The sequence below is a fragment of the Gallinula chloropus genome, assembly GCF_964237585.1.
Source record: "Gallinula chloropus genome assembly, chromosome: 12".
Classification (NCBI taxonomy): Eukaryota; Metazoa; Chordata; class Aves; order Gruiformes; family Rallidae; genus Gallinula; species Gallinula chloropus.
The window spans coordinates 4879686-4899812 of NC_140097.1; the positions used below are offsets into that span (position 1 = coordinate 4879686).

General features: G+C 47.9%; 1 protein-coding gene across 1 annotated transcript in view; it reads left to right on the forward strand.

Moving 5' to 3' along the window:
• FOXP1 (forkhead box P1) overlaps positions 1 to 20127 on the forward strand; it is a gene marked incomplete at its 3' end in the record, with an annotated part of 338169 nt that overhangs the window by 210210 nt on the left and 107832 nt on the right. Inside the window, exon 4 of the mRNA XM_084269605.1 lies at positions 17710 to 17835. Coding sequence (XP_084125731.1) covers positions 17710 to 17835 — 126 coding nt within the window. The remainder of the gene's footprint in view (positions 1 to 17709; positions 17836 to 20127) is intronic.

Consider the following 20127-nt stretch of genomic DNA (forward strand, 5'->3'; position numbering starts at 1 on the left):
TTATTTGGCAGCTGCCTCGCGGTGTCAGGTGCAGAAGTTTGAAGTAGGAGTTCGAGGGACGGAGGCTCTGCTTCTGGAGATTGAGAAACACCCCTCAGAAAGCCCCTGAGAAACCCCAATCCGGGGATTATTGTGGAAACTTTCTATAAATTTCCTGAATCCACGGGCTTGGGGAAAGGTTTAAAATCAGCTTTGCAATCCGTCAAAGTCCATTTTCTTCTGGAATGCCACTTTTATTGAAATGACCTTGTCGAATCACATATTCTTTTTTTTTTTTCCTTTTTTTTTCCCCCCAAGCATCCCCAGGACAGTCCACAGGTACGATTAATCATCCCATCCCGCTCTAATTAATTTAAAGACACACATGCCCATGGTGGGAGGCGGGAAGCGGGGCTGGGCCAGGCGAGCGCTTCCCTGCTCGGTTTGCAGAGAGTTAAAGTTTTCACAGTTTTCCCCGATTGTTTGCAGTTCAGCCCTCTGCAACATAATGAAAGTTTTCTAGCCATCTGTTGTTAAGCTGGCGGTGAGCAAGGCCAGTATATCCAAACAAAGTGCTGGCCTGCTGTAAACTGAACCTGTCAGTCGAGCATAGCTGGGCTGACCTCCCCCAGGCGCGGGGCGGCCGGCGGTACCAGGCACCGGCTGCCTGCTCCGCTTCGGGGGGAACTACTTGGGGGGGGCCGTGTTTACTTTTTCCACTTAGCGTTCCTCCCACAGGCTTGGACTAGTTTATACTAAATCTTTAAATTGACACTATTTTATTTTTATTCTGAGGTTTTTTTTTTTTTAAAAAATCTCTTTTTGAGGGGTTTACTGGGGGGAAAAAAAATCTATTAAAACCCCACGGTTGCTGGAATTTGAGCTTCTTGGAGGTGTTGGGCGGGGGGGGGGCACAACAGGGCAGCAACTTGGTGCATGCGTTGTCTCTCAACAGCAAGAGGCATGTTCCTGAGTATCCCGGCTTGCTTTCTAGCTCCTATTGTTCCCTTTGTTCTGTATTATTTAAGATCAGTTACTCATTTGCTTCTGAGGATTGGGAATAACAGGCAAGGAAGAGCAAAGCAACCAAAGTCTATTGTCTTCCTGTGAACCACGGTTGCATCCAGAAGTGGCTGGAGCAGCCTTTCTCCTCCTCCTGTTTGCTTCTGCCTGGGGTGGGGTGGAGGGATAGTTTCAGCATGAGGTACCAGAGAATGAGAAACTTTCTGAGCAGAACTGCAAAGATCGGGCTGGAAATACCCTTTACTGGCAGGGCTGCAGGGTTGGGGGTTGATTCCCTTCCTCGTTGGCACCAAATGCTCGCTGATTTGGCCTCCCCTCCTCTGCGTGCTGGTGCTTTTCCCAGTCTTGCTCCTCAGTTTGCCTTCCTACATCAAAATGCCAGTTTATTTAGTCCTCTTTGTCGTTCCCCTGCTCAGATTCACCCAACGCAAAGCGATTTTAACCGTTTTTTAAGATTGGCGACAAACCCCAAAGCGCCTGTGCCAGGAAAAGTGGGTATTTAGGCATTACCTGTTTTCTGTGTTTGTTTTTTGGACTAGACATACAGTAAATACCTTCATGCTACCGCTGCTGCCAAAATCACTCTTTCTGCTTTGTTTTCCACACTTGTGCTGTACCTGCTCGTCGGCCTTTGGCCGGTTTCAAGCGTGCTTTAGTTAGCTCATGATTCTTGGAAAGCAAACCCAATTCTCAGTGACCCCAAATGCTGGAGTTCTCAGTTGGGAGGAATTTTGCCCCGGGAAGAGCTGCTGGGTTTGGGCCGTGCATGAAACCAAGCTGCCCCTTTGAAAAAGCACGTTGCCACTGGTCTGTATCTTCCCAGTGTGTAGCGAATGGACCCGAAGCTCTGGCAGAGTAGTAAAAGTCATGAAAATTCATTCTTTGCCATTCCAGAAGAGCCCACCGAGAGCGTGTCCCCACTGGGAAGGTGAGAGCACCCAGCTGAGGGGCTGCGGGGATGCAGCGGGGAAGGTGGTCCAGGTTACATCCCCTGCCACGTGGGGTTTTTTTGGGGGGGCAAAAGGAGTATGGCAGCGTTGAAAAAAGCACCAGATTTCAGATGAAAACGCCTGCACTCTGCTAGGAAACCCCATCCAGCTCTAATCTGTTTGTAAGGTGACTGACACACAAAGTGCTTTTTGTTTTAAGGTACAGGGAAATGCATTCAGGATAGAGTTTCTGGTATAAATGTCAGGTGCAACGCGGTGCGTGCTCACTCAAAAAGTCAAGCAGATAACCTTGGCATTTAGGGACATTGCCTTGTATAAAATGAAATTGTATTTTGTTTTTAAAAAGGAGGACTACATTAAGAGGTCACCTATTAGCTGTGTTTTTGCTAGCTGTCTGAAACTCAGCTCTACTGTCTATTAAACTCAAACCACTATGTAAACATTCCTGTGTTGTTCCTGGTCTCTACAATGGCCAAGGGGATCGGGTTTCACCTGCCTGCACATCTTCAAGCAATTAAAGCAATTAGCTTGAAGCCATTTCACATTCAAGGTCTACTGTGACATTCAAGTCCAGAAGAAGTCTAGGGGAAAGGGAAAAAGAAGGGCTGCCCGTGCGGCACAGGCACACAAATAACCTGTGAGGAGGGGGTCTTGGGCTTCCAAATGTGGTGGAGAGGCTTTGCAGCGGGCATGCCGAGCTGCTGCTGCAAGAAGGGAGAAGATAAAGGGAAAGCACCTAATGATCCTTTAAATTATAGCCCAAGTTTTGCCTGTTCTGCACTGGGAAGGTGGGAGGGGGGTGGCGAAGAGAGGTGGCAACCCGATTTGGAACGATGTCCGTGTGAAATAATACGGCGTTGCTCTCATTTCCTGACATTTCTCCTGGCGTGGAGATCATATTTTTCTTCTCATTTAGGTGGGGATTTATATTTGGTGTTTACATTGTAAAACCGGGCTCATTCTGGCTAATGTATCCGTTACAATGACATTCAGCGTCGAGTTTAGTGATTCCAGCAGTAAGTCTTGAAAGCTGCTATTTTTTAAAAGGTTGGAGCAGATTAGTGGTGACCTTAAAAGATTAAACTAGTACAGTTTAAAGATAAATAATCAGCCTTTAGCACATTAGATAGCTACATAAGCATGACAGAAGGTGACTTTCTTACAACAGTTTCAGAATCCGGGAAGCATTTTTACATTTGTAACTTGACTGAGGCAGGGAAGGAACGGTGTTTTGCAGAAAGCCAGACATGAGCTGATTGCGCCGCTTCAAATTGGTTAATGCAGTTTTAAATCCACAGTTTTCCTGTTGGTTTTATTATGGAGAAGAGGCTAATTTTAAAAGCCGTGCCTGCTGCAAAAGAAGATCTTGCTTTGCTGTCCTGGAGGGTGTTCTTAATCAGAAATAACCGCAGGCTAAATTATAATGTGGAATCCTGCTGCCCTTTAACCCAGCACTGCTGCTCGTTCTGTGTTTGTTAACAAACAGCTCTAAGTACAAAATTGTTTGAGAATTACTTTTTCATTATATTTGCTGACTTCAATTAGAATAAGAAGCTTATTTGGGGAAGAAAAATTAAAAATGTATGGGTTTCTAGAGAAAGTTTCAGCAATTGTTTCCCGGCAAGCGTCGTCTTCGGTACGTAGCTGTGGACTCCATGGCACACGTAATGCAATTTAAATAAAATTACCTTCTGGACTAACATTTCTGCACCGATGAGAGAGGCAGAGCTCATGAGCATCCAGACACTCAGCCCTTTGAAAGATGTATGGGCTAAAATGGTGGCAGGGGATGAAGTCAGGGCTCCTCTTGTGGGGGACCATGGCAGTTTCCTAGTCTCCTTGCCAAGAGACACAGATTCCCCATCCTTCCCCATCCCTGTGGAGTTTTGGGAGGCTGGGCTTTAGACGCAAGTGGCCCGACGTCCTATTTTTATTTCGCTTTGAATAACACGTAATTGAAACGTGCACACACCAAATTAATTGGTGAGGTGAAGGTGAGAACTGCTGAGTTAGTGGAGATGGCACAAGCCCTCCTCTTTTTTTTTTTCTTGGGTTTTTTTTTCCCCCTGAAGTTTACGTGCTGGAGTGGAAACGCCGTGGTACTCAGAAAGGAGGTGATGCCTCTGCAAAGCACATCTTTCCAATTTTTTTTTTTTTCCTAGCTTAGTCTTCTATGATCTGCCTTTTGAACTGTTTTTGTGGCTGATCAGTTCCACCTAATATGTCTCTTGATTTCTGCTATTGTAATACTCAGACGACATGCTGTTCTCTTCATTTTTATAAGCTTTAGATGCTCCTGCCTGTCATACTCTGGCGGTTTATCTTCAGCGTCTGGATTTGCTTTCAGACTTGCATGTCTATCAAGCTGCTGTTGCTTTGAATGTGAGATCAAAAGAAGATGAATTCCAGTAAAAAATTTCCTTGTATGAAGAAAAGATTGGGGGCCTATGTAAACATCCCACTGACAGCTCCCAATGAGTTATTTTAGCAGAGCATTAGCACCCGGAATGACAGACAGTCCAAGACTACATGCTAAATAACAAATCAGTCCCTTCAGCGGCGGCAGCACGTTGCCACAACAGCAATACATTTTCTAAAGGAATCCTGTTCCTCTTTTTTATTGAATATGGCTGTTCGGCTGCTCATCTCTTCACGAGCTGCCTTCGAGTGCCAGCCCCACTTTACTTTTTCTTGACAATATCTGTGTCATGTCACCGATATGACAGAAGACAGGGCTTCGATAATTGGGTGGGGAGACAGTTAGTTAGTCATCTTGAGTTAAATAGGTGGTTTGTTTTAGGGAGGGGAAGGAGACGACGACGACGAAGGCAGAGCATCTGCCTGGCTGGGAACGGCACCCTTCCCGAGATGCTGGATGCGAGTCCCGTGCCCCAGACAAGTTGCATTTTTCGGGGTGGTTGTTTATATTTCAATTCATGCAGTTAGAGGGGGTCTCTCCGAAGCCCTGCCAGCCTCCCAAGCCGGGTTTCAGAGCAAGTCACAGCACTGTCAGGGGGTAGGAAAGTCAGGCTTGGCTGAACTTCTGTGCAAACGCGTATTTGCCTAGATGCAGAAGCGAGGTGTGCTTCTAGCTGCTGTTTGGTCTAGTTGAGGGCGTAATTAGTTCTGCATGTTTCTCCTCACAGATGGGGGTGTGCGCACGAGCAATTTAATAACCCAGGGTCACTCGATTGTATTTTTTTGCTCCTGGTGTAGCCCTGAACCCCAACTTCGCGATTACCTGCGAGCTCCGGCCGCTCTCGCCACTTGGCCAGGGGAAAGAATTAAGGAAGGGGAATGCTTTGCGGTTTCTTTGTCATTTAGCAAAAGCAGAGGTTGCTACTGTGGAGGCAGAGACCCAGTGGCTGCTGGCGAAGGGCAGTGCTCCAGCGCCGTCTCCCTCCAGCCTGCGCTCCGGCTGCACGGCACTTCCTGTTTATTCAAACATCTTTTTACCATTCTTCAGCCCCCGCTTCACAGAAACAGCCAGAAACACATCTCCAGCGCGAAGACGGAAATCTAAAGGCAGACAGTAAGAGCTTACTCTGTTAAACTCTTCATTACTGGGGTTTTTTTTCCCTTCTCCGCGAGCGCTCGGAGGGAAGGAGCGCGCAGGCGAGGATGAACTTTTCACTCGCTGCCTTGCGCGGGCAGCTTGGCAGCGCAGGAGAGGGGAATTGCTTTAGGTTGCAAAGCAGAAGAAGCCGGTTCAGGTCGTTTGTCTGTGGTGTTGTTGATGAGGGTGGGTTTTTTTGGCGTGGCTCCGGAGAGCCGTGGCAAGGACCGAGTCCTCTTTCGGGGCGCTCGTCGCCTTGTGATGGGGCACGCAGAGTGGGTGGGAGTAGACCAGTGTTACCGTCCCGGCTGCTCGCCGGGTGCTGTGGCTTTTCTTCTTCTTGTACTTCCACCAGTGGCAACCCCGCTCCCCACCCCAAAAGTAACACCCTCCCCTCCATAAAAGGAAGGAAACGTGGCTACTGTTTCGGGCAGCGAAAGGGAGAGGTGTAAGAGAGGTGTAAGCCCACCGAGTCGCTTTTTGTTTTGTGGGATTTTGTGGCTCTGGCACCGCTCACAAACCAGCCTCGCTAATATTTGTACCAATTTCATGCTAATAAAAATCAGGCTGCTGAGACAAGCATGGCTATTATCTCATTCATATTACTATTGTTTAGACCTGTGGTACTACAAAAGGAAAGGGAAGGCGTGCTCACGCCGGGTAATGGTTGTTAACTTCTCACGTGAGGGATTTTCTCCGCAGTTTTTCGGTATTAATGATTGTTGTATGAATGGTCTTCAGGGGTTGTTGGAAGATAGAGTAGATCCTCTGGGTAATCCGTGTTGCGACATGTATACTGGATGCTTCCCCCTCTGCTCAAGTGACTTAAAAAAAAAAACCAACCCTACTTGATATTTCTCGGTTGGTTTGCTTCCCCCTCCCCTCCTCAAAAGTCCCCCCCAAAAATAGCAGGTAACTTTTCTTTTCTCTTTTTTTGGTAAGTGTTCGTGGTGCTCAGACAGTGTGAAACATAAGAGAAAATGGAAAATATGCTGGCTGCCCCATGGAGAAAACCCATCCTCCTCGAGGCTTTTCCTGCCTCTCCAAGATCCAAATACACTTTAAAATTTTAAACTCTAAACCCCCATCTTCCTAGAAAAGAGAGGGAGAGAGAGAGAGAGGAGAAATCAAGCTGTGTGTTCAAGCCAAACCGCAAGTACAACAAACATATTTTTAAAATATATTGCTAGTCTAGCTTTTTAATGTTCAGAAGTTGTTCTACTTTGCAGGGGAAGAGAAAAAAAACGGTGTTTGCAACTGCCTTAAGGACAATTTGTTTAACAGTAGGAGTAATTGCATGGGGAAAATGGAAAGAGTGACTGAAGTTATTTACTCAGATGTTAGTGTAGGTGTGGGGCAGAAAACTCACTGTGGGAACAGTGGGCTGCTTTTCTTGGTATCTTAGTCTATTTGATGACCATCAAATTTCCCAGCTCACTGGTTTTGTTTTTTCTGGATGGCATGTTTGATTATTTATCAGAAGGGAAAGGGAGTAGCTGAAGCAAATAAACATGTGACCGGGCTGTGTTTTGTTTTCCACTCAGAAGGCCGTGCCCTTTAACAGATATACAGAAAATAATAAACGTATTGTTTTATGATAAAAGGAAATTATGTGTGTCATTTTCTTTAGCGAGGCCATTAACCCCTTGTGTTCGGTGGTCTCCGCCTTCTGGCAGCTTACTGGGTTTGCAGCTGGGAATTAAAAGCACTTACCCCCCCCCCCCCCCCTTCATGTGGAGAGCTTCCATGGATTACTGCTTCACCCCTTTGGATTTGCTGGATTTATTATGTGGTCATTTCTGCCTTGGCACATCCCTGGTTCTCTCCCCAGTCCTACTTGGGTAACAATAGGTGGACTGGCCCAGAGACACTTCGAATGTGTTAGGGAGGCTGCTGGTTTCTGAAGGAAACCTTGGAGAGTGCTACTGGGATGTTTTTGCTGCCTGTGCAGCTGTATTTCGGTCCATTATAGGTGGTGTCAGTTTATGTGATTCTTTTTTAAATGCCAGGTGTCTAGAGGGTAGCATGTAGTACTTCGTTGTAGTACCAGCTTCGGACAATGCTCATTATCTTCCCTGGAAAAAAAAACCCCAACACCCAAACCAAAGCAAAAAAAAAAACCCAAACCTATAAACTTAAATCACTGTCAGGAAGTAAAATACAGGTTTGCCTCATCTCTGGGAAGCATGTTGCATGCTTTAGCTGCTTTTATGGGATTAAAAGAAACAAGTTAAGACTGTCATGCACATGAAAGGAAACCGAGATGTGGTTTGTTTCACATTGTGCAGGTAGGGATAAATTTAATAGACTGACTTGCTTTCAAAATCTCTCTTTGTCTCCCCGAATCGCATGTCAGTTCCAGCGTGTTGATGAGCTCCGTGGTCCGTAATAGCGCCTGACTGCCGCTGCCCCGCAGGTGCCGTATCGGCAGGAGGGTCGTCCTCCTCCTCGGGGATGTTGGTTCCCTCTACAGAGCGGCTTCAGATCAAAAACCAGGGAAATTTGCCTGACATCGTGATGTTGTGTTTGAGTAGGAGCCTCGCTGGTGGGTCCAGGGAGGAGGAGGATGAGGAGGATGCTTTGCCTGCCAGCTCAGGGTGGGGTGGGGGGGTCAGTGCTCAGTGGGGAACCCAAATGGGTGGCAGGGACTGAAGCTGTGGTTTTCGGTTTAAAGGAGGAAAAAATGGCAGTCAAAATACCAGGGAGAGGAAGGGCTGGTGAAATAAGGACCTGAAACTCAAATGTGATGCGATGAAAGAGGAAATGAGCGGCTTGGGGCCAGGTGACGTGTGCCAGGGCTGGGCCAGGGGGTGTGGGCAGACACCCTGTGCCTGGCAGGGGTCTGGAATGGGCTGGGGAGCAAGGCTTGGGATTGGCAGTGCAGGATAGGGTACCCAAGAAGGCAGAGGGGGGCAGTAGCATCATCAGACAGAGTCTGTCCAGCCCTGACCACCATCCTTGGGCAGAACCCTGTGGAGGACAGTGAGAGGACCTGTCCTTTGGGGGAAGGTTCCTCCTGGCCTCCAGGGATCACAGGTCTTGGCGCTGGTGATCTCTTGTGGCAGTAAGTTCAGAGAGTCACTATGAGCTGTGTATTCAGAAAGAAAGAAAAAAAACCACCCACTTTATCTGCTTTATTTTTTTGTTGGTGGTTTTTGCTTCCTGACTTCATTCACTGTCCCCTTCCCCTTGCATTACAAGAAACAGCACATAGCTCCAGATGTACCTCCTCAGGCCGAGTCACAATTTGTGTACTTTTATCATCTCCCCTCTTACTCATCCCTCCCTAAACTAAACACTCCCACCCTTATCACTCTCCCTTCCTATCTGCCGAGGCCTCTAATCGGTTTTGTCGCCTCCATCTGAACCTTGCCTGGTTTTTACTTCACCGGGACCTTTTAAAGTGACGGTTTTTGGAAGCCATTCTAGAGCTCGTGCCATAGGCTGGAAGGGCAGAGATCTGATTTGCAGCGTTAGTCTCCTAGATTTTGGGCTGTTCTGACATTTCATTTCCTTCCTTCACCCACCAGCAGCGAGTACCCGTCGGTGTGTGGTGAGATGCCCATGGCCAGGGGCTTTAGTTTGTGGGCTCTAAGTGCAAGTTTGTCCTGTGGTGTTTTGGAAAACAAGCGTAAAATATGTTCTCTGTTTTGTTGACCACACAGGGAAGCGTGCAGGCAGCTGTGTGCAATATACTATTTATGTTGTAGCAACAAAAAGGCACTCTTCCTTCTCCCCTACCCCCCCAACTCCCCCCCCCCCCCCCCCCGCCCAACTTGCCCCTCTTCTCTATTAAAAAATACAAGAACTTCCCCTGCTTTTGACATCCAAGAAAAATGCAGCTCAGCAGTGAACAGCCCTCCAAATATTCAAAGGTCTGGTTCACTTTTGGATAAACACAGTAGTTCAGGATCTGATCTCGAGCCTACAGAAACGAGCTGGAAATCCCATAAGATTTTTTTTCATCACTCAGACATAGTTCAGTTCTGGTTCACTTTGCATGGGGAGCCAAGATTTGTATCCTTTCTCATTTTACCAGGATGTGTTGGCCCATCCCTCCTTTCTTGCTGGTACAGACCGCTACATGCTGTGAATCTTGACATGCCAAAATAAAGAGAGCCATTTTTAATGTTTGGGAACTTTTTGCCAGATGCTTTTTAAATGGCTTTGATGAGTCTTGACTGTGACTCTTTAAAGGAGGAGACAGAAGGTGTTTTTACAGTGTAACCGGCTGAGGATTTCGTTTGTGCCTCAAGAACGGGGTTTTTTTTGTAACTGTTGTCACTGTTGTGGCTGGTTTTGGGGTTCGCAGGTTTTTGGGGACCTCTTACCCTGCTGTCTCTTGCTGCCTGCCCCCCTCCATCCTGCTTGTGTCTCTGGGTAGGTGAAGAAAATACCTCACCCACCTTTTCCCCGGAGTTGGTGGGATGCTTGAATAAAGTATGAAATGAAAATGGGGTGTTTTGGGGGCAAATCCTCATTGTCCCCCTGTTTGGGGCAGGGTCCCCGCTAGTGCGGAGCCAGGGCAGCAGATGGGGACCCCCACCAGCAGAATTAACCTCAGCACCCACGGGGATGATGCGCAGCAGTGCTGGGGCACGGGCGTCTCCTCCATCCTCTGCGTGTGGAAGAAAGGGTTTCTGTTTCCAGTGCGTTTTTCTGGAGGGGATCTCCTCAACCGATAGCCAGGATCTATTCCAGAGGAAAGAAACAGCCTGCTGGAAGGAAAAGAAAGACTCATCTTCGTTCCTTCTGACTGAACTATTCTAGGAGATGCTTCAGCATGAGGCATGTTGCCAGCTCCCTTGCTCCAAGGCTGCCCCCGCCACATCAGGGACAGGATATGAGCCGGGGTTTGTGCATGTGGACCTCCAGGTCCCTTCTCTTTTTTACAGCATGGGAATCACCCATTAGTCACTTGGCTCCATCACTGTGCTGCCTCTCAGCAAAGCCTGTGGGGGCCAGCTGATCGTTTTATTTGAGTAAAGGATTGTTGTTGAAGCTCTCCTCTTTGAGGAGCTGGCTGGTAGCCCCTCGCATGGAGCCAGCCTTGCAGAGGAGCTGCAGCTGAGGGAGGCAGTGCTGGGTACCGGCAGCTGGCAGCATCTCCCCTGGCTCACAGCATCCCTCTGCTGAGCAGGGTACAGGGTGGATGGAGGAAGATCTTTTACCAAAACAAGGAAAGAGGGGGTGAGATGGGATGGCAGTGATTTGAAAGCAGGGCTGGCGAGGAAGCTGGGTGGCAGGTTAGTCTCAGGCCCTAGCTGTGTCCCGTAGCAGAGCCCTGTGTCCTGCCTGTAGTTACTCCCAGGCTTCCCTGCTGCGGTGCGGGAGCAGTGTGGGGGCTCTTGGTCTTGGCTCATTCTGATGTGTGGTGCAGAGGGTCAGGATGGTGGGAATGGGGAGGGAGCACGTAACAGCTCGTTTCCCAGTTCTGGAGGAAGATGAAAGAGATGGGTACGAATGTCAGAGGGAATAAGTACCGCAAGAACATCTGCTTCTCTCTTTTGCATCTTCTACATTTTATTCCTCCTCTTCATTTTGGTTCCTTTCCTATTCTCTCTAGTTGGTTCTTCTCACCTCCCCCTGTTCTGTTCCTCCCAGAGGAACAGCACTACCCACTGCTGTCGCTTTGCACTGGGTTTTTTTTTTCCTCCTCTTTGCATACTGCTCCGCTCCTCGCCGTTTTCCACACATTGAGCGGCTCCTCAGCCTGTCGGAGGAGAGCTGCAGCAGGGCTCCCCTCCAATGTGTCTGCCTCCTACCACCGCTCCTCTACATCTGCTGCTCCAGGAGAAGAGGGTGTCGCGGGAGAGGAGATAGAGGAGGCAGGAGTGGGAGAGACATGAAGCAGCTCCGAAGCTTGGGTGCATCCGGGCTTCCGAGCTTGTGAGCTGCATCTTGCCGCTCTGCTGGGAGCAGCTGTGGAGTGGAGCAGGGTGTGAGGACAGATGGGAGCTGAGAAAGAAGAGAAATTGCTGGCTGAGTCTAAATACCCTCTCGTCCCACCCGGGAGAAACAAAGGTACTTGCCTTGCGAGACTAAATGGAAGCAAAAAACCCTTCTGAGAGGTGGGCCATGCCTCTGCTGGGAGAGGCCCTTTAGCTGCCGGCTGGGTGGTCCCTCGGTGCCTAAAGCCATCGTGAAACTGGGGGAACTGAGGCTGGAGGGGGAACTGCATGCACGGTGCTGCAGAGCCCCGCTTTGCCTAAGGCATGGCGGGGAGGGCTTAGCGGCAATCCTGACGGTGTGAGGACCCAGCTCTCTGTTACTGCTTGAAGGTCAATACAGAAGGTCTCTGTTCCGGAGCTGGGGACTGGGGTAGCGTTGTATTTGTTCCCAAGGATAGATTTGTACCGTTAAAGTATCTTCTGTCTCATCTCTTCTCTGCTTGTTGTGTTGTGTTTTCCTTTTTAATGACCGTAACTGAAATAACGGACAGATTATGATGTTGGCTGGGGACTAGCTTTCCAGATTTACTGCTTGGACACTTCAGATGGCCGTGGGACCATCTCTGGTTTCTGGGAACGCTTCCTTCCTCCTTTCTCAAGTTTGCTTTCCTGATGGGCAGCTTTGTCCACCTGGAAAGGCCCGAAATCCTTAGGAATCTGTAAAAGCACATGGGATTTTCTTTTGTGCCCTTCTTGCAACTTCCATGTGTGTGCCTCTGCATTTCAGAGGCAAACGATTACTACACAGCTGCCCTGGGAATAGGCATTCAGATGGGATGCTGGTTCCTTTTGCATCCTTGTGTCTGTTGCTCATCTCCTCACCTTCCAATGTACATACCTACCTTTCCATATGTTCTGCAGTTCCCTGGGTCGGTCCTCCATGCCTTCTAAACTTCAGGTGTGGAAACAAGCTGCTTCTGGCATCAGAGTCAGGCCCACGATAGCTGTAGGTCTTCATATTTCATTAATAGCTGATTGATATTAATATCAGTTAGAGCAGATGGGAAGGGAGGAGCTTGAGCTCTTTTCCTTCAGTAGAAATAAGCTGATGATGGAAAAACAGTCGGAGAGTTGCTGCTGCCTTGTACTGGCTGCAGCGGTGGAACAAGTTAGCAAGAGGCTCAATAGGACTGGATCCTGTTACTGTTTTCCTTACGTACTAATACTGTAAGCAAGGCTATGGCATTTAAGCAGCATTTCTATTTTTAAAGTTCTACCCTCTTTTTCCAGTATATTTCCCTTCCTCAGCCCCCTTCCCGAATCAGGAGTTTCTAGCCACGCGAAGTCAGAGGCAGGGCTCTGATTCTACCCTGGGAGCAGAACTTGCCCGAAGAGGATGGTAAAACTGAAAGTTTGAGCCTCTTGCGTGAAAACGTCAAATTACACCAGAAACTCGGGTGATAACAGTGCCGGATGTTCTGGGCAAACAACAGCTGGGCAAACAAGTCACGTTCTGTCTGTCTTGCAATAAAATGGTCTTGGTCATCTCCCATGTGTGCTTCCTCCCCCCCCAGCTAAGTGCTTAACTGGTTGGGAAATGTTAAACGGTTGCTGCTTCATCGGCAGAGGAAGAGGGGTTTTTGGTGGGGCTTCCCACTTACTTCGTAGTGTCTTTGAATGAAATGGGTTTGATCTCCCAGTGAATGTGCTGTTAAAATCTTTCCTGGGTTAGATGTCACCTAATGTGTGCTTCCAAATATCCTCCCAAGTTTGTGCAGTGTCTTCAAGGTGCAGCATTTCAGCTGCCTTTTTACTGGTCTCTGTTTTACACCAGAAAAATCTCCTTATCTCCAGGTGATTTCCTGATGGATAAGAAAATACCTCCGGAGTTCTTTTACTGTATCTTGCATTTAGGTATAGAGCAGAATCAAGATGACTTGGTTGGTAGTGAGCCCTTTCCTGCTGTCATCCTTTCAAATGCCTGTGATCATGACCAAAACACATGGCACTCAGAAGATGCACTTGCTAGGTGCTGCTTGACTTCCTCTTCCTTCAGTAGGTGGGACCATCTCCTATTCGTGTTCCTGTGCAGAGAGAAGGACAGTTGCGGATGCTGTGTGATTAACTGCTGGAGGCCAGGGTTGGCATCTGGGTCTGGTTGTCCCACACAGCCATGACCAGGTTTGCAGGCTCTTTGAGCAGCGCAGATGGCCAGCATGTAACGTGGCTGATGGCAGTCATGGTCCCAGGTATCTGAAGCATCTCTATGGTTTTGAGAGCTCTTGACATCTCTACCTGCTGGCCCCAGGAAGGAGAACTCAGCTGCCCAGATCCACCAACATGACCTCGTTTATCACAGTCCCCAGCAATTGTTCACTTGCAGAATTACAAGCACGTGGTGGAGATTTGGGATGTAACTGTGGCGGTGGGGAGAAACGTGTGAAAAGAGCTTGGAGATGTCAGAGCACCCGCTCGTGAGGAGAGGGCCACGTTAGCAGAGCTGTTGGCTAGCAGTAAACAGTCCTGGCACCCTTGTTTCAGGACTTGGCAGCAGCAGGAGTTGAACCGAGTCCAGCTTTACTCTCTACTGCCTGTTCAGTAAGTTGAGGACAAGGCAGATGATTAAGGAAATGTGGGGAAACTGCTACAGAAGCTTTTGGAAAGATAAGAGACTTTGGTCTCCATGTCTGACAGTCTGGCACTTCTCACTAGCATTGAATTCACATGCAAATCAAAGGCAACATCTACTCCCACAGGAAGCTTTATTAATGTACAGGCCTGCTTGTGAATCTCCGTGCTGATGAAGGTTGTGGGACTGACTTCACTCCCAAATTAATTTCCCTGTCTATCCTCGCTGGAGCGCTGAGCAGCATTGGCAGCCTCGGCAGGGCTCCCACGCCAGTACCTGGTGATGGGCTCCATGCTGGAGCAGTTGCTGCGTGGAGCCAGAGCAGGAGGTAGAGGTGCGATGCTTGTCGTCTTGGATTAAATGGGATGTGCTGATGTAATGAGGGCAGGTGTCCACCGGGCCTGAGCCGACATCAGCAAATTAATTTCACGAAAGCACTCCAAATGAGCTTGAAATGTTTTGCTTGTGAGAGGAAAGAGGGCTGCTGCTTCCTGTACTGAGCTAGCCATCCTTCTTCTCCACATCGCGTTGTGGAGAAGTATAAGGACTACAGGTGACACTTTGAAATGGCAGGAGTGGTGCTAGGTCTGAGGCAGGAGGGAGGAAGGGTGAGGGAGGAAGGCAAAAAGGGGCTTGGATCCCTGGGCTCACCATACCACCAAGGGCGCAGTAACTACTTGATGGAGATGTTAAGTAAGAACCATATCTGAGCTGTAAACAACCTTTCACATCTTAAACCCAAGCTCATCTGATGCTTAGCTTGCATTGCTCTTGGTTATTTATAAGTGGAAGAGTGAGATCTTGAGAGAAGAGACATGGGATCCGCCATTTCAAGCTGCAATCCTCCAAGCTGTCAGCTCGCCCCTCTCTGTTTCTCCCATTGCTGTTCCTGTCCATCTTGGCTCCTGGTATCCCCGATGCTCCCCCCAGTCAACTCGTTTGTTACCATCATTCTCTTTTAATCCCTTCCCCCCTCCCCCTGCCGGTTCCTCCCTCTCACCATCACTGGTCCCACCAGGTCTTAGGGCCAGGGCAAGCACCAGTCGGACACCAAGCAGAGAAGTGTAGATGTCACCTCAGGTGGAGACCCTGCATGAGGGTGGGCGTGCGGGGATGTGGGTGCCATGCAGGTGGGACAGAGCCCTATCTGTGCTCCATCTAAACCTTGCCATTATGAGCCGGGCCCTGAGGGCAGGGGTCTTCATCGGTGTGGGACCAGCCCTGGTAAGGGCTCACGGTGGCAGTGGCCACCCCACCGAGCTGCACAGAGCTTCGTGGCCAGCCCAAGAGGAAAGCAGGCATTTCTTGCACGGCTACTTGTTCTGGGAATCTTCAAAAATTTCTGGCAGCCAATTTTAGTTGTGCAACCTCTCAGCTGCCAGAACGGATAGAATATGATCATATCACATGAAATGCATGCAGGGTCTGCTATAGCAACTGTATTTCAAAAAGACAACACATATGGTGACTGGTTCTTCTTGGAATAATATCTATAAGTTGATGATGTTTTATTCAAAAAGGCTGTAGCTTGAAAGGTTAGGGATGTTCTGATTGTTTAGCGTATGATTAAAGAAAGGCTTCTGTGTTTTTTTTGGCCTATTGAATCTAATTACTGGGAACTAAAATGATCATTTGATTGCACATTTACCTGGAATTATTCTTCTGCAGAGCCAGTCTTAATAATATATAATAATATGTTACGCTTGTACTGTATAGCGCTTCTTGTCTGAGCAACTCAGAGTGCTTTACAAGTATTCATTAATTAAATAAGCCATACAACACCCCTGTTAAGTAGGTGAGTATTTGTTGCCCATCCCCTTAAGTCTTGTAGGTTTTATTTCTGCTACCTCTGCCCACCCTTGAAGATGCTTTAGCAGCTAAATAAGCTAATTCAATAAAAATAACATTTTTTTTTTTAACCATACTTAGCACTTCCTGCATAAAGGTTTCCTTTGTTGCAGGGCATTAATTGGTAGGCTGTTAGGGTCTCCTGGTTCTTGATGCTGAGCTGACGGCGGGATAGTTGTGTGCGTGGGAGCACAGATGCTCACCTGCCCTGGTGTTGTGCTGAGCAGTTCCTTGCAGTTTTAGAGATGCTTTGGGTGCACCAAGCTCCGGCCAGCTTGAAATGCAGAATCTGATTTTGCCTTTATTGCAACAAGCTCTGCTGGCAAAAGAGTTTTTCTGACCCAGTGGAGACCAGGAGGGCTTGTGGCTGGAGTGCAGTGAGGTCTCTCCTCCCCAAGTGCTCTGGCCTGCTGGCTGAGGTGGTTCTTCAGCCCCCCAAGCTGCCTGATGTCCTTTTGAAAGCAAAAAGATGGGTCTGGGCCATAAAAGAACAAGGTTTTAGTGGGGGGTGGCGGATCCGAGTGTGCAGCCCTTGGTGTCAAACCTTTCCCGGCAGTTCTGCGCTGAGATGAAACACTTTGCAACTTGGAGGAGCAAGTGAAACCCGAAGCGTATCTGAGTCCTTAATTAAATAAGTATTAATTAAGTCACTCAGAGAGCATACACAGTAGGAGTGGGGAAGGCTCTTTCCCTCCTTCCGTGTAGGCATCTTGCAAAGGGACTATTTTTCTTGTTTTACATTAATGAAGTCTTCAGCCTTCCCACTTTTCCACCTACACATGTACTGAACATCTCCAAGGAGACCAAGAAAGCCTGAGTCCGGTGCTGGTGAATCCTCTGGGAGCAGCAGGCTAGGTCTTGCCAGGGGAGCCTCAGCTGTGCCACAGCCCATCTTGCAGGGATCAGCATCTTCCTCGTGGTCCTCTGGCTGGGGGAGCAGGAGGGAGCCAGGGCAGAGACTCGCTCCTTGTGCTGCTTTCCCCTGCATTTCATCTCCTCTCGCTTGTTTCTCCCCACCTGATGAGGAGATGGGCCTCATGGTGCAGCTGGCTGTAGTGCCCAGGGATGCTTTTCCTTTGCTATGCACAAAGTCTTGTGATAATCCACCTCCATGTGATGCTCTGCTCATGCTTTTGTGATCGCCCCTCCACCCCACGAAGCCACACTGTTCCTTTACTGCTCTGCCTGCTCCCATCCCAGTCCCTGCTGCTGGTCTTAGTGGCTGTGGGGTGGAGGGGTGAGATGCTATCCCTGCTTTTGGGTTGAATTAACTCCAGCTCCTCACAGCTTTCTCAGCCTGTAGCACCGTACCTCCGAGACTCGGCACGGCTCTGCCTGCTGCTGGCTCTCCTCTTCCTCCCACCGTAGCCTTCCAGAAACTTCCCTGACTTTCTCCAGTGCTCAGGAGAGCAGACAGTGATATACGACTGCCCTCTTCTGTAAACCAGACCTGACCCACTGGAAAAAGAGGAGCAGGAAAGCCTCTGGCACGTGAGCCTGCCTGGTAGCAAGGAAGGGGTACAAGCTGCTCCAGGCAGGGGATAGGAACAGCAGCATGGTGCTCACTGCTGGGATTTCTGCAGTTACTCAGGGTTCCCTCCATGTTCACACTCCTCAAAAAGGGCAATCCAGTGGTGGGATGTCATCCCATTGCATGCAAGAGCTGTGTTGCGGTTTGGGTTGGTTTCTTTTTGCAGAAGGCACTGCTTTTCTTGGTGGAGGTGGTTCAGAAGTGGAACAGTGCCCCATGACCAAGGGGGCACCCTGTGCTGTGCATGTAGCTCCTGCACCCTGTCTGCTGTAAACTCAATTTTCAATCCTCTTTGCCCGCAGGCTCTCCAGGTGGCACGGCAGCTTCTACTGCAACAGCAGCAGCAACAGCAGCAGCAACAGCAGCAGCAGCAACAAGTTAGTGGATTAAAGTCTCCGAAGAGGAATGACAAGCAGCCAGCTCTTCAGGTAAGGGGGAGCCTGTGTGCCTCTATGAGGGGATGGGGCTTGTAAAAGCTGAGTAAATACATCTAACAGGTATTGGGATGGGATCTTCAGGAGCTACCTCCTGGTGAAGGCCACAGAAGGAGCTGTGGCTGATGTAAGTGGCATGAGGAACTGTGCTCGGTGCTCTTGAAAATCCCCCCACGGCGTATTTACAAATCTTGAGCATGTACTTTTATTAGCATCTTGTAGGGTTGGATCATGACAAAATGGAATAGCTTTTGTTACGGTGTCAGTGTGCATAGGAGATTTGCATTAACATTTCTGTTTGATTGCCGTTCCGTTTGTAGTCTGCGTTCACTCAAACCGTTGATTTGCCGTGTCAAGGATATTGGGAAATACCAGGATATCATATCATCAGTGTGCTTTTTCCCCCCCCGCCTTTTATTGTCTGCTGATTTATGGACATCTTCAGAAATAAAATCTAAATATTATCAGGCTTTGTGCTGTTATGAATTCAGAAAGCTAAAACCAATACAGCATTCCCAAACAGAAGATGTATGCACACATAGGCGGCTTTGGAGTGCGTTCTGCTAGTCTTGGGGATAAATCACAGGAGTTAAAGACAAGAAAGACCCATTAGGTCATGTATCACATTTTCCTTTTTTATTTTTTTAATTTTTTTTTTTTTTTTTTGCTGTTCTAGTGTTAGAAATCCCAAGTGGTGGTGGGACTACTATTATTTTCCTTCGGATGGTTTTACATAACAAAGCACACGCTCAGGAACTTTCCACTTTAATTCCATCCTCTTGCTCCAAGTAATACCGCTTGTATAAATACTGAGTCAGTCCCTTGCCTCGCCTCGTGTTCACACTCCTCAAACATCTGAGATACTAACATGTACTTGCCAGTTTTGGCAAATTATATGTATCTAGTTCTTTATGTATTTCGTAAACCGGCACTTGTAGACCCTTGACCGCTTTGCTGGTTTGCAGCTGGTTATTGCTTTTATTACTCCTCGCTTCGCAATTGCAGCGTGTCACTGTATTTTTGATAACAAGTTACCACATACAGCAGTTCAGCTACAGTCACACAAAGCCCTGTAGTTGGGACATTTATCTTATCTCGCTCTTCTCTATCTGATGCTTCAGCCTCTGTAGCCCCAAATTCTTGACTGGTTTTTTTTTTCCTTTTTCCCCGCTTGTTGTCATAGCACGTTGTCAAACTCATGTCTGTTTTGCTCTTTCTAATTTTTTTTTTTTTAGTTTGATATACTATCACCATGAGTTCCCTGACAGCATCGCTGCTTCTCTTGCCTTTTATATGTGCCTCAGATTATTTTCCTCCAAAAAAATCCGGATCCTAGACTCTTTAAATATGTAGTAGAATATGGGAGATAAAGCCAACATCACTAAAGGCCTTGATGGTAAAGCAGGAGGGCTTGATCTTGCGGTTCTTACCTAAATAAAGCTGATGGTGACTTCAAGGGGAGTTTTGCCTGAGCAAGGAATAGCTGTTAGCTGCAGCCCTTGGCCCAGTGTGGACAACTTCTAGCCTTCATGTAGTGATTTCATCTTCAAAGCATTTCGCAAATACTAATCTCCAAAACATCCCCAGAAGGAAAGTCTGATAAGTAAGTAGCATTATCCCAGTTCTGGACTGGGAAACTGAGGGAAGCAGGTTAAGTGACTTGCTTAGGATCACAGAGGGAATTGGGTTTAGAGGTAGGATTAAGATTCATGAGTTCCTGGCTCCCACCCCCGCGCGCGGGCTGCTGGACAACACCTCGCACTTTATAGCCGAGCTATTATTCTTTTGGAAAGTATGAAACATTTTGTCATTGGGCAAATATACGTTTTATTGGCAGCGTAGAGCACCGTAATCCAAAGCGTTACATTAATGCTTTCAAAAATATTTTATTTGGTAAATCCATAGCTGATCCATATGCCTTTTTATAGACTCTTCCACTGGGGACATTTTTAATGAGAGATTGTGCTGGCTAGGTCCAGTGTCAGGTACTAAAAGAAGTGCTTTGTTGTGCAGATGTCTTAAGAATAGCTCCAGAGGATGAAATATGACTGTGTTGACCTTTCAGCTGTGAGCTTATTTGTCAGGATTCAAATAAGTTGAAAGGATCAAACCAAACAGTTTCCGTAGTCAGACTGGGAATTGTGTTGCAGAGGTCAACAGTGAAGGCCACATCGCGGATTCCATAACATAGCCAATTGTTGGTGCGTATTAAAGTACTGGAGCAGCTCCTGCAGTCAGAGACACAATTAAAATTCTAATTTATTAATGTATACAGAGAGCTGGCCC